The sequence below is a fragment of the Triturus cristatus genome, chromosome 1_2 (genome assembly GCF_964204655.1).
Source record: "Triturus cristatus chromosome 1_2, aTriCri1.1, whole genome shotgun sequence".
NCBI lineage: Eukaryota > Metazoa > Chordata > Amphibia > Caudata > Salamandridae > Triturus > Triturus cristatus.
The window spans coordinates 62,724,582-62,743,118 of NC_140580.1; the positions used below are offsets into that span (position 1 = coordinate 62,724,582).

Genomic DNA, 18,537 nt, shown 5'->3' on the forward strand with positions numbered 1-18,537 from the left:
CTTTACGTAATGCTCGTTGTGACCGGGATTAGAAGTCACATTAAAAGTCAGAATTTCTGCTGAAGAACGCTCCCTCCATCGCAAAAGGTCACGAAAGGCTCTCCAATTCCATCACCAAGGAGGCATCTATGATGTTTGTGTTTTTTTGCTGGGCAATTGATCAGCTTAATGTTCCGGCGCCATAAAGTGTGGCAGCGCTGCACTGGGGAGAAGATAGAGGCGCGCATACAATAGCAGATTAAAAACCTCAGACTGAGAAAGTGAAGGTGGAGGCGCGAGGAAAGGAAAGCTCATGCAGTGACATCAATCGTGATCTACATTGGCATAATAAAGTTAACTGCAGGCGTGTGCTTATTTGGTACGGAAGGGCGCTGCCTAACTAAGTGTAAGGAGCAACTGTCACAGTGAGCCACACATTGATGTACTTAATTTTGCAACTTCAGCCGCGCCACGCTCCAACTAGAAGAGAATGCCTAAGGCGGGTCACAGGGAGGCACCTGATGTACCTTGAGTCTAGCAGAAACCTTGGTTTTCATTCCGAAGACTACAATGATCGCCTTAATATTGTATCGGCGTCTGCCAGAATAATGTCCCCTCTGGAGGCTCTGCATAGGTTCATATATCATTTGATATTTCTCGTGCAGCTGCCAATAGTGCTACAGTGAGAGATAAATGAACGTGTCCTTGTAGTAATGTAACTGGCGCTCATCTAAAGTGCTCCAATACGTTCAGGTCGAGTTTGCGCTTTTAAACTGCAAAAAATAATGTCATTCTCTTATTAGAAATACACTCTCAGTCTCAAGGTCATATGCAAGCGTAGTCAAGTCTTAAAATAACTCGGGCTAGAATATTGGAATCAAGTGAAATCTGGAGGTGGTGAGGAAGATATGAAAGGTACTACCATTAAAGAAGAAGAGAAAATGCTGATTTCACTTGGCAGGAGTTCAATTCTGGTGGTGTGTTCATTTGGTATGTGCTAGTTTATACAAATAGATATGCAGAGCTCTGCCGATGAACACAACTAGATCACTCTTGACTGTGCTTGAACAGCTCTGCAATGCACTTCAGTTCTGCCTCAAATAGCTCTGCAAATGCACATTCACGTTATATTATTTAGTGTAGGATTCTTTTGGTCATTGTATCTCTACAGTCTTACTTGAATCTTATGTTTGCGATGACTGTCCGTTATTTGTGATATGTCTGCATGCTCTGGGATAGTCCAGTATTCTAGATAGGTGTGGCTTGTTGGCGACAGATGTTCATTTTTAGTGATCCTGATTTTTTTTTTTAAGCGGTGAGTTAAGTAAGTACTGGTTGCAATTACTTGTGACATTGTGCAACATCCTGTTTGAGTGCTGAGTTTATCTACAGTAGTTATCTGCTATTTGTGATGTTGCAGAATTCTTGACAGTCCGGAACTATTTAGATAGGCTTTGTGAAAGAGAACCTGGCTTGATAAATTAAAAAAATTGCTTCCATGCTTAAATTGTGTGATCTTATATTTTATTTCACCAAATCTAACATTTTCTTCATAATTAAGGCTCCCTGCTTTCAGTTTTTACTGATTTTTACAGATAAATACAGACAGAAAACCATTTATTTTCTTATCTGTATTTATTTTTAAATGTGAATAAAAACGGAAATTGGGTGCTTTTTGAGTGATTCTAAATACACTTTTTCATTATTGCCAGGCCAATAACTGTGTGGATTGATAGGTCAGGGGGTTAAAAGGAATCTTAGCAAAGAGGCTTAAACAGCAGTAGATATGCACAAGGCTGATACTGAAATGTGCATATTTTCACATAAGTGCATTGATGTATCTTCTGCATGTGATCATATCACTGAAACCTGGAAGGCATTAAAGCGTGACTGCATATTTATTGGTTAAAGAAATGCGGAAATATACCAGTTTTAGCTTTGTTTTTTTCACAAAACTCATAATAAATATGGATAAATACAGATAAAGTTGACAAAAAATAAATATGGATAAATACAGACGGAAATGTCCCAAAAATAAATACCATAAAACCGAGAGCCCAATTCATAAGAATGGAAGCACTTTTGCATGCTGCGTTCAGAATACCAGCTGATCGTAGGACACATTTGAAGTGAGTCCATGGCATATTTCAGTTGTATCAGTTCCTACCTTCTTCCAACGCTGTTGTAAATTCCGTTTGAAGTCGACTACTGTTATTTCATGGCATTCCTGTGGACTCTCTTTCAACAATGGTTCTTTCTTAAACTTTGCCCAGGGAGAAAAACACATTTTATGGTGTTTAATTTGCAGCAGTTTAAAAGAATATATATATGGGGTGTAATTTGGTTCTTATACACTCTTCCCTTCCATTTTGGTTCTTTCCGTTTTACCTCCTTCATTTTTCCTTCTTTCTTTTCTGCCTTTCCTGGTTTTCTTCCCTTTTGTATTTCCTTTCTTTTCTTTCTTAATTACATTCCTTCATTATTTATATAATTTTTCTGTCCTTTCTTTTTGTCCCTTATTTCCTTACTTTTACCTTTCCTTTTTCCTTTCTGTTCATTCTTTCCTTTATTATCCATAATCTTTCTTGAGCTGTCAATTACACGTTATTTCTAACGTTTTTCTTTTTTTTCTTCAATGGTAACATGGGTGGTTGGTAGATTTGAATCACTTTTATCTAAACTTGTACTTTTCCAAAGCTCAAATCCTTGTTCTTACTTATTGTAAATCTTTTCTTGGCTTCTAGGTCTAGTGTACAGCCAGTGTAGCACCCGTCTTCAGTGTTTTCACAATTTGGCATGAAACAGAATTGTTACGAACCGTAGTAGCAGCATAGAGGATAGTTCATTGCAGCAGACAGCCTCAACCTTTGGTTCTCAAAGAGTTTGGAAAAGTGTAGGAGGAAACCATCATTCAAGATTTAGTGCAAGCTCTTATGTTGCCATAAATAGCTCAACACTTCTGGACAGTGAGTTTAAAACTGAATTAAGTATAGTCTCAGACTTGATCACTTTGTCCAGTTGATAGGCAAATATGTCCCAACAAAGTCTATTCAGCTTTGGATTAAAAAAAAGTAGTGATAAAGAAAACCCTGGAGAAGGAAACCAAAGAAAAACAACTGAGGTTGGGCCTTGCACCACTGAACTGAATCCCAACACAACTAAAAACCAAATGTATGATGCTGAAAAAAAATAAAACGAGTTTTTCAGTCACACTGGGTGGAATTTTGGCCATGGCTAGCCCTGAAGGAAAGTCCGGAGGGAGAAGGACCAAAAATTTACTGCACTATTTGCCAAAAATATCCTACTATAGCAGTCAGCTATTAGGGTTCAGGTAGAAATGCATTCTTAAGTGGATGTGACCAGTTGCGCATTGAACCAATCAGAGCTCATGAAACTAGTAAGGCACATATGACATGTGTTTTATGGCAGTGCCAGGAAATGAAAGAAACCACCTTGCAGTCTAAGACTCCTATAGCAGGTACCTCACATTCCAGTGTCCCTACGGAGCAGTCCCTCATCATGCAAGCACTGCAAAAACTGAAGGAGACAGAAAGAAAGAAACTGACCATCTTGTTTACCAATGCTTACCTAATTGCAAAACAAGGTAAGCCACTCTCAGACATGGACATCCTATGTAGGGCTATGAAGAAAGCAGGTGTGGAAATAGGAGAAAATTATGCAAACAACGAAAAAGCCTCAGAGTTCATTAGATGTGAGGCGGATATACTTCGACAGGACATCAAAAAAATAGTTTCAAATTCTCGCTTCATCTGCATTATTGCTGACGGAAGCACAGATAGTGCCATCACTGAACAGGAAACTGTGCTGGTCAGAGTAGTCAATGGTGGGAAACCCTACACTCTATTTGCAGATCTTGTTCCACTTGAACATGCACATGCTCAAGGAGTTCTGGACGGTATAGTTAAAGGAATCAAAAGGTTATCTTTGGATTTAGTAGATATGAGGTCTACAGAACATCCAGGCCCATCACTAATAGCTGTCAATTTCGATGGTACTGCAGTTATGATGGGATCTAAGGGAGGGGTTGCAGCACTCCTAAAGAAAGATATTCCTTTTCTTCTGCCGTTCCACTGTGTAGCCCACAAGCTTCAGCTTGGGATTCTAGATGCTGTAAAATCCCATCCCTCTATTTGTCAGTTTGAGCAAACTTTGAAATGGATTTTCAAATTTTATCGGTATAGTCCTAAGAGGCGAAGAGATGCCAAAGAAATTTCAAGAATAATTGATGAAAACTTTGCACATTTCTCTGATATTAAACAGGTTAGATGGGTATCCAGCAAAACCAGGGCTTTGGCAGCCATGCAACAAAACCTGCAGAGAGTGGTTCTACACTTGGGACAGGTTGCAGCTGGTAGTGATGATTCTGCTGCTAAGGCAAAAAAGTACCTCTCAGTTGTTACTAGTTCTACATTTATAAAAAACCTTTACAGTCTGAGAGATGTTCTGAAGCCAGTGTCTCAACTTTCAGAATTCTTTCAGTCTAATGAACTGCTTTTATTGCATGTTCCACCTGCTGTAGAGAGGTGTGCATTGACCCTAGTAGGCCTAAAGAGTGAGTTGGGTGAATATATGCAGCAGTTTAGAAAACTGTATCACCCTGAGGAAAAAAAGTTTGGACACATTTCTACTGATGGCTGGGAAATAAAGTTATCAGGACACTGCCCACCAGCAGCAACAATCCATAGTGACAGTGAGCTCATCGACAGTGTGGTTAAGTACATTGATAAGAGGTTTGAAAATTGTAATTGCATGCCGGTTCAAGGTTTTCAGGCATTTGATTATACACTGTGGCCAGAAAGTAGAGAGGAACTCTATACATATGGGCTCTCTGATATTGAGGCAATTGTATAACAGTTAAGGTACTTTTCACCACAGACGAGAGGTTGGCAATTGTGGAGGAGTTTTGTGGACTTAAAACCCATATGAAAAGCTTTCAGACCAAAGGTATTCCTGTATTGCCTGCATATTCCACCCTGCTAGTAACAAAACCTTCCTCGTTGACTAATATATTAAAGCTTGCGGAGATGATGTTCACATTCAGTGTATCTACGGCAGAAGCTGAACGTGTGTTTTCTGCCATGAATATCATTAAGAACCCACTAAGAACACGGTTAAATCAAGATGTTCTCCAAGACCTAATGCTTCTCAAGGCAGAAGGACCCAACTTTGAGGATTATCACCCCAGCAGAGCTATTGATCTCTGGCTTACAACAGGAGGCACAAAGCATGTGTGCGGACATAAAAGGCCACATCAATCATAACTGTTGAAGTATTGCTAATATGAGTCTTACAGCATCCTGCCATGCAAAATCATTTATTGTTGTATTTCTATATGTTTGGGTAAAAGGGATAATATCGCTTGTCAAGTTTTCTTAAGCATTATTATTGCACAGCATTTAAATGGTTTACTGATTTAAATAAAACAAAAATATATTAATGTTTCTCTGTCAGTCGGAGCCCTTATGTTTGATGTGGGACGGGAGTAGTTGGGACAAGTGGATTTTCCAGGACATGTAGATCTCAGTTGCATGTTGTCCCTTAGACAAGTAGATTATTTGGAAAATTCCACACCCCTGCATTGGTCATTTAAAATGTTTCTTATGGGATTTGCCTTTTACACTTCGTATAGACCACAAACCCCTTGTTTGTATATGTTTTCAACTAAGGGTAGAGAGATTACTACTCCCTTTATTGCGAAGTGGCTCATTGATTTGGAAGAATACTATTTCGAAATAGAGTATGTGTCTGGCACAAGAAATGTAGTTGCAGATTGTCTCTCTAGATTACTGTGCGAAGGGGAAGATGGAAATGGTAATAATGTTGTGGATCTGGTGGGGCTAGTGGAGGTCCCTGTTATCTCAAGCAAAGAATGGTAAGCATGCATGGGCAAAGATCCTTCTCTAAGACTAGTGAAGGAAACTATGGACCAGGGTTGGCCTATCAAACCTTGACAATGAGTTACGGATTTCTGGGCCATACACCATGAATTAAACACAGTCAAGAACCTGGTTATGAGAAGGGAAAGGCTAGCACCCCCCCCCCCCCCCCCCAAAGATTTAAGGGACAGGATAACAGAGTTAGCTCATGAAGGCTACCTGGGGAGTAGTCTTAGCAAATCAAAGGTTAGAGCCACATACTAGTTCCCCAGGATGGACATGATAGTGGAAGCTAAAGTTAAGGATTGCTTAATAGGTGCAATGAGTGATAAAACCAAATATGCTAGAGATGCCCCTTTGTCGCCTGTAATGGTACCTAGCAAACCATGGGACAAGTTAGGTCATGACATTATTAGTCCTTTGAAAGTTTCCATGTGGGCTGGAAAATGTATGCTGGTTCTGGTAGATTACAATTCCCATTGGATTATGACCAGGGTAGTGGGTAATATCAATGCCATATATCTCTGATAAATTTCCTAACTGATGCATTTATGACATAAGGGGTGCCAAGCACCATCATAACAGATAATGGTGTACAGTTCACTTCTGAAAAAATGTGTAAGTTCCTGAAGAAGATGTCTATACAGCATTATAAGACTGCATTATACTGTCCTAGGGCAAATGGCTTAGTGGAACGTTGAATCAAATGATCTGAGTATTTACAGCTGGTGTATATGTCAGGTCGATGAGCAGACAATGTCCTACAAAATATGCTCTGGTCTTATCACACTATATATTCGATCACCCAAGTGTCACCCTTTTTGACACTCAAGGGTAGGCTCTCGGTAACAAAAATGACTCCTAATTGGTTTGGGGGTGGTGAACCCAAATAGACAGACAGACATGAAATGAATAAACAGGTGAAGCTGGATCAAGAAGGGTACAAGAAAAGAAATGATTGTTAACATGGAACCAAGAAAGCCAACTGGAAGGTGGGTGATGTGGTTTCGACCAAACTTCTTGTGCCGCTCCAAGTTTTCCAAATCAATGAAAATAGTTGAGTTTAAGAAAAATGTAGTGGTACTAGAGCACGGGAGAACATGGAGTATGGACAGATTAACACAATGTCACTCATATTTGGAAAGTCAAGCCCCTTTACATTTTTCCGATGATGATTTGTCTCATAGAGGTATACACAGGGATGTTAGGCCTCGTAATGTCTCTACGTTTTTTTTCCTCTTCTATCCTTCTGCTATCCTTCCGAATCCAAATAACTGACTAGCCATCCACCACTTAAAATTTACTTGCATGTTTCACTATACTAATTCAACACTAATCCTCTATGGGTCCCGGGGTAGCGTGCTACTCGCCGAAAAAGCGCTTTGACGACTCGTATGGGGTAGTAAGCGCTATATAAATGCAATTACAATACAATACAATACGTTGCACCAAGACTACATTTTTAACTAACATTTGATTAAGCGTCCAGGCTACTGTATACTTCTTGCAAAGACTCATTTTCAACTAACATTTTGATCAGCAACCTAGATACTGTATGCTTCTTATCTGTTATGTTCCTGTGATTACATATTCTGTTTTCCATATTGCCGTGTTCTTTTTCATTTATATGAGGACATGTTTTTTTTAGAGGGAGAAGTATTGTAGTCATGTTATGCCATCCTTGTCCTAACCTTGTCGTGTTCCATTCCCTTGATCCTTCCTCCCCCTCCCCTTTCAGTGGCTTCGTATTTACCAACATTCCAGTGACAGTTGGAATGTCAGTTATGGAGCTTAGCGCTGAATGGAACAGCTGAGGTGGCAATGAAGCTGTCATACTTTAGCTTGAATATAAGTCTCTTAAGATTTCAAGTAGCGTTTATCTTCTTTTGTTATAGTCCCCTTCTGAAATTCTAAATCCCATGGTTTTTAGTAAATTAATATAAATATAGTGTTGGAGAAGGCATCGTCCGGGGTAGTAAGCGCTATATAAATGCAAATGCCTCATTTCGGGCCATTGATTTCTGTGAATCTTCCCTAATAACCTTGGTGAGAGTCGGACTCACATGGTAGAATGTGGATCTAGTTAGAAAGTAGCTATTTCGGGTTCTGGTTGATAGTACTCACCTAGAAGAATGTGGAGAAAAGATCACTTTACAGGTGTTCCTGCAAGGTAGAGTCTCAGGCTAATAGCAGCTGTCCTTATCCCGGGGTGCTGAGGTTATCAATATATGCCAGCTTCAAGATTTTTACATTGTAGGTATAGAGCAGTGGGGGTAGTACAGTGAGGGAGGATTCTTTTTTGTGAATAAATAGTCATAATGTAACCTATTTAACTGAATAGAGATGTAGAATAAGTGATGCCACATTTTGTGCTTGAGACACAGGTTGCCTACCACGATTCATCTGCATATTTCTCGGAAGAGGAGTGGAACATTTTACATCAATGGCAGGAGGAACTTCACCAGAATGTGATGAAAGAAATTGACCACGCTCTGGCCTCACTGGGTAATATCACACGCTCCATCTTTAACTAGTCTTTACAGACTATAAAATGTATGCTCTGTTTTTTTAAGAGTCTTGGAATGGATTTAGATGTTTGATCTTTCCTTTCCACAAAAGGTTTGTAATGTTGGTCAGATATTAGGCATAAAAGACGTGCTGTCAACTATCCAAATGCAATTGAATGGTAGGGCGATTTCAACAAAACATTGAAAGAATCAATTCAGTTGACCAAAGGCTTTGGGAAGAATTGAAAAGACGAAAAAGGGGTTTGGGCTGAGATCTACACTTTGAATCCGCCCTCGATGACAGTAGAAATCCAGTGTGAGCTTTTAACAAGTAATGGCTGAGGTCTGATTTCTCTCATTAACAGGTCCTGTTATTGCCACCATGGTCGTTTCATTGAGAGCTAAAGCAGGAGAAGAGCCATGCCTGACGGAGGACCATAGGGCAGAGGGAAGACTTAATAGCCATACTTTGCCAAGTAAGTGAGGTGTGCAGTAGTGTAAACCATGTAGTAATGGCTTAGGATCACTTTCCCCAAAAGCCATAGACACTCACCAACATGTTCGAATGCAGATACTCTTGCATAGATACATACATCACGACACTCACTTGCACCTGTGCTCACAGACTAAGAATGCTTAGCTGAGGACACTATTGATGATCTATATAAAAGATGGACAGACACCTCTGAGCTCATAGACTGCAACACTCCTCCAGAGACCGGGAAAGAGAAAGAGACACACACACACACACACACACCAGATTAATTGTTGGATTTATATTGTGCAGATGCTTCTCATATGTGTCCTGGTGCTAAATTCTCAATCACCAATAAAGACAAGTAATAAGACAAACTCGAAGGCTTCTAATCTAAAAAGAGGTGTGTTTTGAGTTTCTAATGGATGGCCAGATGGTAAAAAAACAATAAAGATTGTCTTGGGAAGCAAGAAGAAGAATAAAGATGGGAGATGTTTTGTAGAACTATATGAACTATACTATCAACAGAACAGTAAATTAGGCATAGGGCCTGATTTAGATCTTGGCGGATGGGATACTCAGTCACAAACGTCACGGATATCCCATCCGCCATGTTACAAGTGCCATAGGCTATAATGCACTTATAATACGGCAAACGGTATATCTGTCACGTTTTTAACGGAGTTTCCCATCTGCCAAGATATAAATCAGGCCCCTAGTTTCTTAAGGGTTACCCACTTCTGTACCAGGATCCACTGGCAATTAAAAACTGAGTTCACTTAGCTTCAGCATTTTGCATCACTTGCAACCAGTAGATCAAGCATTGACCTAGTACAGGCATGACAAAATTGTTGTTTATACTACCGTAAGTCTTCCCTCCTGGGGCAAGGTTATCTCCAGATGCTGACAGAAGAGTGAGCAGACACGATGCATGAGAGTGTAACTGTGGGTGAATGTTTGGTCCCTTAGAATGCCAGAAAGCGTTGTGACAATTGAAGCCCAAAACGCCTTCTCCAGTTGCTATACTTTGGGAAAAGTGAAGGTTTAGAAAGCTGGAGGTTTTTCAGTCTTAAAATTACTTGTAGTAAAAACATTTATGTTTTATCCAAGTATTCATTGACAATCAGGCACTAAAATCATTCTAATTACAATGAAGGCAGGTCGGCTTACTGTAGGGAAATAAAGTAAGTGTTTCCCCACTCCTGTTTATTACCACTGTGCTCCATTGTTAAGGTTCTATGAAGTGGTATTAGGTGTGCGCAAATGTGAGCACAAGATGCGGCACTCAGAACAATCTCAATGTTTTCTATAGAAGGAAATAACATTCAGCTATTTAGCTCCCATGGCAACTAAAGGAAAGTATGTCATTAAATAAAACTAACAGGTTACATATTTTTGTAGTAGGGTAAGGGCACTATTTAGGGCTTTTGATCACAATGTCAAGGTCCAGAATGCTTCACCCTAGAATAAGATATGCTATATGATGTTTGCTCATCTAGAAGCTTATAGGGGTGCACATACAAAAACCACAGTACACTCCATTAGAAACATGCAAGCATGCCTTCGCTATGGATATCAGTGCTCACAGACCTTGTCACATTCACCAGAAACTCGCAAGCCTACCTGTTTCAGATCTATTGGGCCACAGTGGTTGCAAGTGTAGCATGCAAGAGGGTATGTGCTACAGGTACACCTGTGCCCACAGATAACAGCACCTTCCAGACACAGGCAGGAGCACATGCACATAGTAGACTCAAATGAGCTCAAAGACTATAGTTCTCTCATCCAGAGGCACACATGTGCATAAATACAAACCACCTCACGGACTACAATGTTATGCTATGCTGATTTGTAGAGGGCATAATCACCCGGGAGGTATCCTGGCATTGTGCAGCTGTGAGTCTAGCCCAACCTATGCTTTAGTGGGACTACTCAAAAAGCCAGCTCTTAAGCAGTATGCTCACCCATAGAAACATGCACACTCTTACACATGTGAAGCAAACCAAACACACATTTACTTATTCTCTCTCTCTCTCTCTCTCTCTCTCTCTCTCTCTCTCTCTCACACTCTCTCTCTCTCTCTCTCTCTCTCTCTCTCTCTCTCTCTCTCGCTCGTTCTCCTTCTTCCTCTCCCTCCCATCCTCCTACCACAGCAAGCTCACCTTCCAGATGTATCGCTAGCTTAGCTGTCACACTCTGAATCTTCTGTGTTTTCTTTGTTAGTTTCCTTAGTGAGTCAGATACAGAATAATAACACAGAATAATACAACACACCTAGAAAGTAATACCATGAAAGACTCTGAGATGGCTGAGGTGAAGAAGAGAAAAAGAATTTAAGCAGTGAGTGAGGCTCAGTGTGAAGTACCAGGGGAACAGAACCACAAAGTCCAGATAAAAATATCAGTCACACGTGAGAGAGAGAGAGAGAGGGAAAAAATCAACGTGGAGAATGATAAAGAGAATAGATCTCACTAATGAATAGAGAAGGCGATATTAACCAAGTGCTGTCACAATGTGGAACCAGAGAGAAGAGGAAAGTGTTAGGCACCCTTGGTTGACCATATTTGAAAAGAGATGCTAGCGAAAAACATTAAATGTACCAAAAATAAGGAGAAAATAGACATTCCTGAAAATATCCACAAGAAAGAGAAATACACTGCTTAATGTGCAAAATAGACACATACACAGGGCAAAATGTAGATCACAACCTATAGGAATGTTATATTACTCTGTGCTCTGATGAGAGTGGGTAGTACCTGATGTATATGTTAAATTTGAAAGGTACAGTAGTTATCTTTGTGACACAGCACAGGCATGAGGTGCATGGAGAGGTAGAGGAGACAACGTTATTCTATTAAATAAAAGATGATTTACTCTCTGGATGCTGGTTGTAAAGAACAATGGGGCACATGCATCAAGCATATATTTAGCGATTCTAAAATAGCGATTTTTACCGTTTCGCTATTTTGGAATTGCAAAAAGCTATGCTTATGGGAATCACAACATAATCTCCGATTCCTTAACATTAGCTAATAGCGATTTGGAAATTGTGAATCGCTGTTAGCTAATGTGACTCCATTCATTCCTATGGACCTTCAGGCCCATAGGAATGAATGGTAATGCATTTGCAAATTGCGATTACCTAATTGGTAATCGCGAATGCAAATCCAAGGGTGCCCGGAGGCCAAAGGCCCCCCTGAAACACCCCCTGAAGCACCCCCCAAAAAAGGTAAGTGTGTACATGTAAAGCACACACATGCGCGCTAGTTGGCACTTTGAAAAATGCATTTTTGTGCATTTTTCAAAGCATGCACAAATTACCATCAACTTGATGATGATGTTTTTTTTTTTTTTTTTTTTTTAACTTTATTTATACTTTTCAAAGAAATATGCACAGCTTGAACATGGGTTGAGAATACAAGGTGCAATTACATCACATACTATACAAAGCAATGACATTGTCCCAAAGGCAGCACATTACCTAAACCATCAAGAAAACAGTTACAGTGTAGTATGCCCATGTTAGGGAGGTGGGCCTTATGACAAAGCTAGGATATTTCAGACCATCCAGGCCTGGATCATCTGACGACATCAGGTGACCCCAATGCTAGCGGCTGTACCCACTTCCAAATAGACTAATCTGCGGAACCTGTAGTAGCGACGACACCATCCTCGGCATTTTCCTCGGGATGTGACAGAAGATAACCTTTCAGGGGGTCCCAGATATCAACGGGTTTAGAGGCGGTGGGCAGAAGCTCCGCGTATCTGAGCAGTGTGTCCTGACAATGCACCATGTCCTGTAACCATTCTTTGAATTTTGGGGCCCTACCCCTCCCCCACCGACAAGCTACTCGTCTCTTCGCCAATAAAAGAGCCGTAGTCATGAATCTGCGGTATGGCCTTTGAATTGTTTTGGTGTAGCCCAATAGCGCCTGAGTTGGAGATGGATTCAGTGGGGTGTTAATCATCTCCGAAAGGCTCGAGTACACCTGCTGCCAATATCTATCGATGTCAGGACATCCCCAAGCTAGATGTAAGAAATCCGCCGCCGGCGCTCGACAGCGCCCACAGAGGTCATCCTCCCGGAGGCCAAATCTGCACATCTGAGCAGGAGTGCAATACAGCCTGTGCAGGAATTTATAGTGAATGATCCTGAATCTGCTGCTGGAAGAGATCTACTCCGTCTGTTGGCAGCAGAAACCCCAAATCTCGTCTTCTATGGATGTACCCAACTCCTCCTCCCATCTACTGCGCGCTCTGCAAGGCTCAAAATCAAGTGAGGTGTGAAGTGAATGATATAGTGTAGAGACCGCGTGTGCAGGAGAGTCCGCGCTGAGCAGCTTATGCAGTGGAGCCAATGTGGGTGGTTCGTCAGGGAACGTCTTGGTTACCGCCTGGATCCCACTGCAGAGGCGGATATACAAAAATGTGTCCATGGGTGTAGGTGTCCTGTCCCCAAACATATGTGCCAGTGAACGGAAATGGCCTCCCTGATATAAGTCCCCCCATGTCTTAATGTTAAGTTTAGTCATGACCTTTTTAAACAATTGTTCCTGTAACAAGGGCAGTGAAGGGTGGTACGCCAGTGGAAGCAATGGGGAATAAGCTAGTGGTGTCTGGACTTTTTGCGCAATGTGACGCCAGGCAAGGATGGAGCATGTAACAGGATTATGATATGCCGCCTGTGTCTCAGGTGTACTGAATAGTGCCCCCTCGAGCGGGACAGGGTCCTCCAGCCAATGTTCGACCGCCACCTGTGGCATAAAGGGGGGAGGATGAATCCAGTAATAGACAAAGTGGGCCTGTGCACTATTATAGTATAGTTCGAAATCAGGTAAGTCAAAACCACCTTGCACGAAAGGACGAGTCAACGTATCCCAGCTCAAACGGGGTAGCTTACCTCCCCATACCAGCCGGATAAGCTCAGAGCGCAAGAGTTGGAAAAAGGACTTGCCCGGGTGAAAGGGGATGTTTAGAAACAAGTAAAGGAGTTTCGGGAGAATAATCATCTTAATGAGGGAAGCACGACCCGCCATTGAAAGAGGGAGAGTGATCCACCTAGTCACACACGTCTGAATGTGGTCCATTGCACGACCATAGTTTGAGCGCATTAGTTCCTCTCGATCCCGAGAAATCATTATACCTAAATACCTGACTACACCGTCACACCATTGTAGTGGGTAGTCAAGGGGGAAAGGCTGCGCTGCCGCGGTAAGAGGAAGTATAGTAGATTTTCCCCAGTTAATATTTATACCGGACAGTACAGCAAATCGGATGAATTCCCTCAGGATAGGGTTAAGATTAATGGATGGCTCTCGTACATATAGCGTAATGTCGTCCGCATAGAGGGAAATCAGAACCTGTCTCTGAAAGCAGCGCAGAGCTTTTTCCCGATGGTGCTGACGGAGCCGGGCTGCTAGAGGTTCCATGGCCAGCCCAAATAGGAGAGGTGATAGGGGGCACCCCTGGCGAGTGCCCTGTGATATAGAGAAGGCCTCGGATATACGGCCGTTAACACTTACCCTGGCCATCGGTTTATGATAAAGGATCGTGATCCACCGCAGGAATCCAATGGGTAGTCCCATATTACGAAGGATACAAAGGAGGTAATCCCATTCCAGGGAGTCAAAGGCTTTGGTGGCGTCTAAAAAGACCGCCACCAGTGGTAAGTCAGGGTCGACATTTTGCAATACCGAGAATAAGGTCCGCAAGTTGTGGGAGGTGGCTCTGCCGGGAATGAATCCCGCTTGATCAGATAACACCAGTCCCTCCATCAATAGCTTCAAGCGATTTGCTAGGACCTTAGTCAAGATCTTAGCATCACAATTGATAAGAGAAAGGGGCCGGTAGGAATCGCAGGACCGAGGTGGCTTCCCGGGCTTAAGTAGAGAAGTGATTAAGGCCTCTTGCATCGACGGCGGCAGTACCCCGGACTCATGTGACTCCAGGAACACCTCCCTAAGCACCGGCGCCAGTAGGTCCACATAGGCCTTATAAAAGTCCACAGGGAGACCGTCCAGTCCCGGCGCCTTCCCGGACGCCATCTGCCCTATTGCGTCCTTGATTTCGTCCAAGCCAATGGGCGCTGCCAAGAATTCTCGCTGATAGTCTGGCAGCCAACCTAAGGTGAGCTCCCGCATGTAGTCATCCATTTCCAGGTCGCCCACCCTAGTGGTGGTATATAGCGATGCATAGTGTGTGGTGAAAGCGGCCAAGATCGATCGTGTGTCCCGCAAAAGTGTCTCTCCGTCACCCTCCAGCTCCAATATAGAATTAGACCGCTGAGGGGGCCTCACAAACCCCGCCAGAAACCGTCCCGGCCGTTCTCCCTCTCCGTACGCCCTAGCCGTATAGTACTTACTCCGGAAGTGAGCCTCCCTATCGGCAGTGGATTTATATTCAGTCAATGCTATTCTGAATTGGAGTTGTGCATCTGCGTTAGTAGCGAAGTCAGATCGGGTTTCAAGAGTGCGTAGTGTGTGTTCTAGTGTATGTAATGTGGTACGCAGCGCGCGTAGTACGCCCGAGCTCTTGCAAATACAAATTCCCCGCACCGTGACCTTCAGCGCTTCCCACATAGTCGCCATACACTCCACCGACCCCCTGTTGTGTGAGAGGAATTCCTCTATTTCTTGGCCCAACTCAGTTCGGAAAAGTTTGTCAAGTAAAATGTGAGAATGCAGTCTCCATATGCGTGATGACCCGACTATGTCAGGCAGCCGGAACCTAGCCAGGACCGGGGAGTGGTCGGAGAATGTACGGCCCAGGTGCTTCGCCACCGCCACCGACGGGGCTAGCCCCCGAGAGATTAAAATGTAGTCTAGTCTGGCCCAAGAGGCGTGTGCAGTATTCCAGTGTGTGCCTTCCAGCAAAGTCGGGTGTAGGTGCCGCCAAGCATCTATAACGTCTTGGTTGTCGCATAGGTCCCGCAAGTATCTGTATGTGCTAGTGTAGTGATGCGCAGAGGGGTTCGATCTGTCGACGGCTGGGTTAAGCACTGCATTAAAGTCCCCTCCCCATATCATATGTGTCGAACCTATGTCACGTATCTTGTTCCAAAGGGCCATGAAACTTCTAGGGTCATCGCAGTTGGGTCCATAAGAGCAGGCCAACGTGATTGTTTCATTACCAATCCTACCCCAAGTAAGGCAGTATCGCCCCTCCCTGTCAACAGCATCTCCCAAGGGAGTATAGGGGATATTTCTTTTTATCAGGATAGCGGTACCTCTAGCGTAGGAAGAGTAAGGTGCGAAGACAGAATGAGCCGCCCATCTGGAAGCAAAACTGCCCCTATGCTGCGGATCCATGTGGGTCTCCTGTAAAAATACTATGTGCACATTTGATCTATCTAATGCATTTACTATCTGTCGGCGTTTTCTAGGGTTTCCCAATCCCCTGACGTTCCAAGTAAGAGCAGAGATCAGTCCCCCCGAATTAGCATCGATGCTGCCGTCATGACTCATATCCCCAGCAAGTATGGGTCCATGCAATATAGGCCCGGTCAAGCGCCAATTCTATTGCTGCCTTTGCATTGAACGTGATAGGAAGGAACTCAGCATTGTGTTTTTTCTTGCAACACTTTTCATTCTCAACCATTACATACACAATTCCCTGTGAATACCCCCCCCCACCCACATCGACATCCCAACCATGTCGGACATGATTCCCTCCCCGCACAAACCCAAAACACCAAATCATCACCCTAGAGGGGAACACCCATGGTGGAGGACAATAGGGGTCCAGACCCGCCTTCCATCTCCCCCGATATTACACCCGCAGCACGCCAGCCAGAAGAGCTAGCGGCAATTGCGGGATGGGGGAAGGAAGCGCCAAAGCGATTAGTAGCAAAAGCACAAAGGAAACCTTTAAGTTGCTGGAGTTGTACATCTCGTTAGGCGAGTAACTGAAGCCCAAGTGCGAGACATGATCAGCAGGTATGATAACTACAGATCAAAGAGTAGAACTAAACATAACAGCAAACATGGGAATTATATGAAGAATAGAAGCAAAATCGGAGTATATCCACCCATCAGCCCAGTGCGGAGGTGGGCGAGCGGGAACGCGCCCGACCCGAGGGGGACCCAGCCCCACCCTGGGGCCGTTTGTTTTCCTTGAGAAAGTGTTCAACTTGTGTAGGGTCTTGAAATAGGTGCTGCTTGCCCTGGTGGAGTACACGTAGCTTTGCTGGATACAGCATTGAATATTGGATGCCACTTTGCAGGAGCCTTTTGTTTTACTGCAGCAAACTTACGCCTCGCATCCTGCACCGACTGGGTGAAGTCCGGGTAGAAGGAGAGTGTGGTGTTTTCAAACTGAACCGGTTGTTTTTCACGGGCTAAGCGTAGTAGAGTGTCCCGGTCTCTATAATTCAAGAAACAAATAATGACAGGTCTAGGGGGGGCCCCAGGTATAGGCCTGGGGCCTAGAGAGCGATGAGCACGTTCTACCACCAGTTGTTGGGAGAAGGCCTCCAGGCCGAAGAGATCAGTCAGCAGTTTCTCTATAAAGATTTCCATTTTGTCCACATTTGTGGACTCTGCAAGGCCAATAAGGCGCACAATGTTTCGGCGCGAGCGCGCTTCTAAATCTTCGTTCTTGTCAGCTATCACTTTTAAAAGCCTCTCCATTTGTGATACTTTGGTGGCATTGACCGCAGCCCCGTCCTCTAGCCCAGAAACCCGTTGCTCCGCCTCCTTCACTCTTTCCTCCTGTTGATCTAGTCTGTGCACCACAGAATCAAGGCGATTGGACATGTGGTCTATTTTAGCGTCTATGGATGCGAGACTTGTCTGCATATTGAGCAGAATCGCCTTCCAGTCCACCTCCGCACCATCATCCCCTTCAGAGTCACCATCCACCGTCTGTGGGGCTCGGGATTTTTTCTTGTGGGACTCAAAGGGAAGCTTAGATTGTTTGGCGTCAGTTTTTCCCATGCTGGCGGCAGGGGTAGGGGGGGCCCCAACCCAGGTGATCAGAACCGAGGCGTCCCCGCCACCCCACCGCCAAACAGAGCCGATAATTCAAGCACAGATGGGAGCAGTATGTGGCACGTCGAGGTGTTCGGCAAAGGTCCCACAGATGCCAGTACACAATTTAAATGATTAGGGGCGTTCTGGTGAGCGACAGGACGGCCCGCCTCGAGCTGCAGGAATGTCCTCTCACTCTTGAGGCCTCCACGTAGGTAATGCCCCACTCCCTTGCATTCAGTGGGGTACTGTGTCTGTGAATAGCGCAACAGAGGGCTCCCACGCTGGTACACGCCTGGAGCAAGGCTGGGGCTCCCCGAGAGCCACACATGCAAGGCTGATTGGTCTACATTGCCTCTTCACCCATGTGTAGGATTTATCGTTGTTTTTTTTTTTTTTTTTTTTTATATTATTTTCGTTTTCTCCCCTGATTGCACCACAAGGCTCGTTATACCGCCTCCGGGGGCTGGCCGGGTGTAAAAAGCGAGGCTGCCTCCCCCGATTGCCGCCACCTCACCTTGCATGCCACTCTGATCCAGCAAAGTCTTCCACCGTTGCTCTGGGGCTTCCGGGCACCGCTTCGCAGCCTATGTAGTGGCAGTTTGAGCCGCGGGGCCCTCAGCTCTCCGCGAGACCACGGACTTGCGCGGACACGTCCGCCGCCGCCTCCTCCAGAGATTCGCCGCAGCTCCGCCCGCCTGCAAATCACCGCT

General features: G+C 44.0%; 1 protein-coding gene across 4 annotated transcripts in view; it reads left to right on the forward strand.

The window, feature by feature from the left end:
* LOC146866791 (uncharacterized) overlaps window positions 1-18,537 on the forward strand; it is a 178,538-nt gene that overhangs the window by 25,461 nt on the left and 134,540 nt on the right. For 2 of the 4 annotated variants that reach the window (XM_085601341.1, XM_085601331.1), the window contains exons 2-3: window positions 8,261-8,381; window positions 8,749-8,859. In XM_085601341.1, coding sequence (XP_085457467.1) covers window positions 8,261-8,381; window positions 8,749-8,859 — 232 coding nt within the window. Of the gene's footprint in view, window positions 1-8,233; window positions 8,382-8,748; window positions 8,860-18,537 lie in introns of those variants that run through there. The other 2 variants (XM_085601324.1, XM_085601350.1) reach the window with 1 other exon arrangement.